At 62.3% G+C, this 5,378-nt stretch overlaps 1 protein-coding gene across 1 annotated transcript in view; it reads left to right on the top strand.

Annotated features, from left to right (window-relative positions):
• The first annotated feature begins 6 nt into the window (after positions 1-6).
• The window catches only part of RAPGEF3 (Rap guanine nucleotide exchange factor 3), a 13,342-nt gene continuing 7,970 nt past the window's right edge, over positions 7-5,378 (top strand). The window contains exons 1-4 of the mRNA XM_026042830.1: positions 7-129; positions 4,346-4,399; positions 4,756-4,862; positions 5,021-5,142. Of these exons, the coding sequence (XP_025898615.1) occupies positions 46-129; positions 4,346-4,399; positions 4,756-4,862; positions 5,021-5,142 (367 nt within the window). The 5' untranslated portion in view covers positions 7-45. The remainder of the gene's footprint in view (positions 130-4,345; positions 4,400-4,755; positions 4,863-5,020; positions 5,143-5,378) is intronic.

Genomic DNA, 5,378 nt, shown 5'->3' with positions numbered 1-5,378 from the left:
GGGGTCGCCGCTGACGGCAGCCGCCTCTCGGCGCTGCTCAAGAGGATGCACTTGTTCCGGAGCTCCAGCTACGAGATCCGGCTGGAGGGCGAGGCGGGCAGCCTGCCCCGCATCCAGGGCATCCGCTGGGTGAGTCCCGTTTCGGGCCCTTGTGCAGAACACGGGCCACCGAGGGCTGCCCCGGGGGTGCTGCGTGCAGGGAGCCCCAAGACTCTCCCCCCCAAGATGAGAAGGACCCCCCCAGCCCACCTTAGCTGGTGGTTTTCCCACCCTGGCACTGCCCCTTGCAGCATCTCCCATGTTGGGGGCTCTGCTTGGCTGAGTGCAAGGGCTGAGTGCTGTCGTGGGGCTAGGGATGTTAACAGGGACACAACAAAATAGGGAACCTGGGGGACCCACACAGGGCCCCAACACCTTATCTCCGCTTGCAGACCCGCTTTCTGGGCACAGTTTCACAGGGCAGGTCCAGCCTTCAGCTGCCTGTGCAGGTGGCCCGTGCCAGGGCTCTGATGTGCCACCTGCACCCTGCTCGCCCTTGCCTTGCTTGCTCGCTGCGAGGCGAGGCGTGCAAGGAGAGCCTTCCTGCAGCCGGCAGCCCCCAGCCCTTCTCCAGGCGTTGCTCGCAGCGAGGCATGAAATAAACCCCGTGCCATTGTGCTCCGGCCCCGAGCGCCCGGGCAGCGGCGGCCAAGTGCGCGACAGCCCCGGGCGTGTGAACAGGAAACTCCGTCCCCGCGGCTCTGCCTCCGCACGGTTCGAAATGTTCCTTCCCCGTCAGGTCAGGGTGTTTCTGCAGGGCGAAAGCTGCCGCTTGGCAGCAGGAGAGGGCTCGGCATCGTCCAGGCCGGGGGGCAGCGCCGTCCCCCTTTGCTGCTGGGCTCCCAAGGGGACCTTCCGTCCCCGCTCGCGGCCTCTTGCTGTCCCCTTTGGGTCAGGAGGGGACAGCCGTGCGTGGCCACGGGCGCGTGCACCCGTCCCAGCGGTGCAAGCAGGCAGTTCCAGCAGAACCTTGCTTTGCTCCAGGCCATCTCCATCCCCCTGCTGCAAGGGGGACACCCGAGGCCAAAGATTTTAATGAAGAAATCCATTAAGGAGACTTAATGGATTAAGGAGACGTCCACCCCCTCTTTTTAGCATTTTTATGTGGCGCTAAAGTTACTTTGCAAATAAGAAAGATTTCCTTTTCTTTCCCTTTCCCCTATTTTCCTTGAGTTTGTAGAAACTTGATGTCTTCTCTTAACCAAATGCACAGGGCAGCAAAACCCGGCGAGCTCAGGACAGCAGCAGGGTGCAGAGGCAATATTTAACCATCCATCTGAGCAAATGCAGCACCCTCTCGGTGGCACGTGCGGTGGCACGGGCAGGGTCTCCTCCTGGTGAGCCTGCCTTCGTGTCACCTCCTGGGCACCTCTGCGCCCATGTCCTGTGCCTGGCCGATCTGTCCCAGCCTTGGCTTGAGCAATGAGGCTGCAACTGAGGCTCTCATTCCTTGGCATTGCGGGTGCATCACCCCTCCCGAGCCCCTTCTCCATCAAGGGTCCAGGGGGGGAAGGCAGCAGCCTGGCTCCCTGCCATGCTCCTGGAGGCTGCGGATGGGCGAGGACTTTCTCCGGAGCCGTAAAGCCTGAAATAGCTCCTGTTGTTTTCCTCGGAATCCCAAACAAAGCGGTGCGCGAGCGCGGAACAGTTGCTGCCGGCCTTGGCTGCCTGCCTGCGGCGGCCGGATTTCTGGAGACAGGCAGGATCTCGATGCCCTTGTGTCCCGGCAGCAGGAAGATGGAAACAGGCAACTCCTTAGGAAGCCGCTTGGAGACGGCTGGGACAATTAGGCGGGCGCTCCGGGCGGGCCGGGCATCCTGTTGAGTCAGGATGGGCTCGTAGCAAAGTGCGGGGCAGCAAGCGCGCTCCAGGAACGGGTTTTAGGGCATTTATCGGGCTTTTCCGTGCTGGCCAGTTCACAAGGGGCTGTGGGACATGCGGGAGGTGCTGAGGACCAGTGGGTGCCTGCGCACGGAGGGGGTGCCCTTGCCCACCGGGTCCCACGGGAGGGAGCTCCGCGGTGCCTTGGGTTTGCCAACCTTGCCCGCCTCGGGTTTGCAAACATTTGCTCTGCAATTGCCCGAGAGTTTCCTGCTCCACGGGGCAGTCACGAGGCCGGGGAAAGTTTGTACAGTGAGTAAGTCACGGTGTCCCGACCACGGGAGTGGAGTGGCCACCTTGGGAGCGTCTCCCGGGACCTGCAGCGTTTGCGGATCTTGCAAATGAACAGGTTCTGGGCTTGGGCCGGGGCTCTTCTTGTCTGGGCTGCTCTGAGGAGGAGGAAAAGGCCTTGGGGCAAGGAAGGAGCTCGAGGAGGTACCTGAGGTCTTGCAGGGCTAGGAAATGGCCTGGGCGGCCGGCCGCTTGACTCTGGACAGTCCGTGGCCAGGTGGGTCGTGCAGGGCACCCATCCACGCACCCACGTGCATGTGTCCATCTGGACCATGCATCCATCCCCCTGTGCTAGGAGGTATCAGCACAAGGTGGTTTCCCTTCAGCTCCTCAGCATTCCTTTCCTTGAACCTTTTGAATATTTCCTTGAATTCTTTGGAGAAGAAGGACCCTGCAGCTTTGCCCTCGCCCTCAACCCTTGCCCTTGGCTCCCTTCACTGCAGCTTTAGCGCGGGTTGTCCCTCTCAACGCTCCCCACCTAAAGCTGGGCTCGCTGCCACCTTCCCAGCCCGCACAGAGCGGGCAGCAGCACCTGGCCCAGAAGATGCCAACGCTTGCAGCCTTCCCCATGGAGAAAGTCATTTCCCATCCTCGGTCACCACGGAGCAGCCGGCAATAAAAGCAGGAGCTTGCAAAAACCCTCTCCTTGAGCAGACCCGCATGCAGGTGGAAGCACCTTGAGGAAGCATCGCTCCGATGCCGTCTCGGGGCTCGCACTCAGCGGGCGCTGACCATCCCAGTGTGAGAACAGGTCCGACGGGTGCCGTGGGCGCCCGCGTCGCTCGCCCGGCGCCGTTTGCCCTCCGTCGGCGCGTGCAGGGGAGCAACATCCGTGGATTTGCGGAGTGCGGAGCGGGGTGGGCGCTGAGCTCTCTGGTGGTTTCTGCCCCCGCGGGGTGGCTGGAGGGAGGTGGCCCCAGGGTGCAGGGGTGGGAAGTCACCTGGGCTCTGAGCAGCAGGTGGTGGAGCTGCTGTTTTCTTTCCTTTTTTTGTTGCTTTTCTTTTAACTGAAACATCTGAGGGGAAAACAAAAACAGGAGAAAAAGCAGCTGAGCAGCTGCTGATGGGGGAGAGCGATGGAAAGGATAGCACCAAAGGAGCCAAGGGAATTGCAACCACAAGAGCCCCCTGCTCCTGCCAGGCACCCATGGAGCTAGGGGCTACCCTGGAGCCCCTGTTTGGATCCACGAGCAACCCTGGGGGCAGACACAGCTCCGTGGTCACCGAGATGGCCCTGCAGGTCCCTTCTCCGGGCGCTGGGAGCCAGTGTGACAAGGAGGCTCCCAGCTGTGGGGTCTTGGCTGGGGAGAGCAGGAAAGAAAGAGAAGGGGAGCCAGGACCTCACGGGAGGCTCTGGACACGCCAGGGTCATCTGCGCAAGGAGTAGGAGGTAGAGAATCCACAACTAGGGCCACCATCAAGCCCTGGGTGGAAGGTCTGAAGCATCCTCTGAGCAGGGTGGAAGCATCCATGGGCGTGCTGGCCCCTTCTGAAGGCAACACGACTCGTTGACAAGTGACACGTCCTGGGAGGACGCGATGGCCCAGGGGGACCTGCCAGGGGCAACGGGGGAAAGGACTTTAGGAGCCTGGAGAGCTTTGATGTGCAGAGCTGCTTGCAGCAGGTTACAGGAGCATATTAGAGCGAAAGGAGGAGGTGTTGATCAGTGTTGACTGCAGGAAGATGTTGTGGAGACCAGAAGTGTAAGGGGAGCATAAATAAATAAATAAATAAATAGATAAATAGATAAAACCATTTAGGCCAGTGCATCGAGGACATCTCCGTCAGTGCAGCCTCCATTAGGGCCTGGGAAGTCATGACCTGCTGCAAGACGCACCTTGTTTCTTGCTCAACCTTGGGCTGGCCTGTGATCTGGTGTCCTGTCATGGTTTTGTCCCCAAAAACCCTTTACCAGGGCCTCTGGCTAATTCCTCCTGGGCTGCTCAGGTGTCTCCATAGGAATGACCCTCACAGGGGCTGATCCGAGAGCTCAATCCAGGTCTTGGGAAGTCCATGTCTCCTATGAGCAGCTTCAGCTCCTTGGGTGAAGCAGGAGCGTGCCGGGGCCATGCGGGACACTGGGGGGTCGTGGCCGTGACCCCACACTCACCAACCCTCCTCTCTGCTTTCACAGACCCCACTTTTGGACGGCGAATCGGCCTTGGACTATGGACACAGCCTCACCCAGGTGTGTTGGCAGGGAAAATCCGCAAGCCGGGAGCTCAGGACCTGTGTATGGGCGATGATGTTGGGGCAGAGGAACATGCCCTGAAGGTTGAGGTGGGAGGACAGGCCTGGAGCACCCGATGCCACAGGGTCCTCAGCTCGGCGCGGTTGAGCTTTGGGCTGCTCAGTGCCTTGGTCCATGCAAGGGCCGGGGATGGGGACCACGTTATGCACGGATTGCACCCTTGGCCGTGTTTGGGGGGAGCAGCCCAACGACCCCTCGGAGAAATCAGCCTGCACCCCCGTCCCCATGGCAAGGGGGAGCGCGCGGGGGGGCTCCCTTTCCTCCGCAGACCCTCGGTCCTCACCGCCCTCCAGGCCTCCTCGGAGAAGATCTGGCGAGCTGGCAAGCTGCTCTTCAGCCACCTCGCGCTCACCTGCCCTGGCCTCATCCGGGACCACAAGCATCACCTGCGGCACCACAGGTGGGACCCCCAGCACTGGGACGGTACTGGGAGGGGGCACCGTGGGCTGCTCCAGGCTCTGTCAAGGGGCTGGGCACTCCAAGGATGCCCGGGGTGCCGGAATGGTCGGGATGCCGGGATTTTCCTCGCCGGTGCCCTCATGCTGGGCGCCCTTGCAGGCGGTGCTGCTCGGGGAAGGAGCTGGTGGACTGGCTGCTGGGCGCGGGGCTGAGCGTGGCAACGCGGAGCCAGGCGGTCGGCGTGTGCCAGGTGCTGCTGGACGGAGGCGTCCTCACGCACGGTGAGCGCGGGCACCGGCGTCCTGCGCGGCGCTGGGGTCCCTTGGGGTGCTGGGAATGTGGGTCCGGGTGCCAGCGTCTCCCATGGGTGACACTGGTGCCCTGGGCGGCACTGGGGTCCCTTGGGGCTGCGGGTTCGGGTGCCAGCGTCTCCCATGGGTGACACCGGTGCCCTGGGCAGCGCTGGGGTCCCTTGGGGCTGCTGGGGCTGCGGGTTCGGGTACCAGCGTCTCCCATG

The sequence above is a fragment of the Nothoprocta perdicaria genome, unplaced genomic scaffold, assembly GCF_003342845.1.
Source record: "Nothoprocta perdicaria isolate Ctin4 unplaced genomic scaffold, notPer1 scaffold_314, whole genome shotgun sequence".
NCBI lineage: Eukaryota > Metazoa > Chordata > Aves > Tinamiformes > Tinamidae > Nothoprocta > Nothoprocta perdicaria.
Note: the sequence above shows the minus strand (reverse complement) of the source record. Positions and strands in the feature narration are given on the sequence as shown.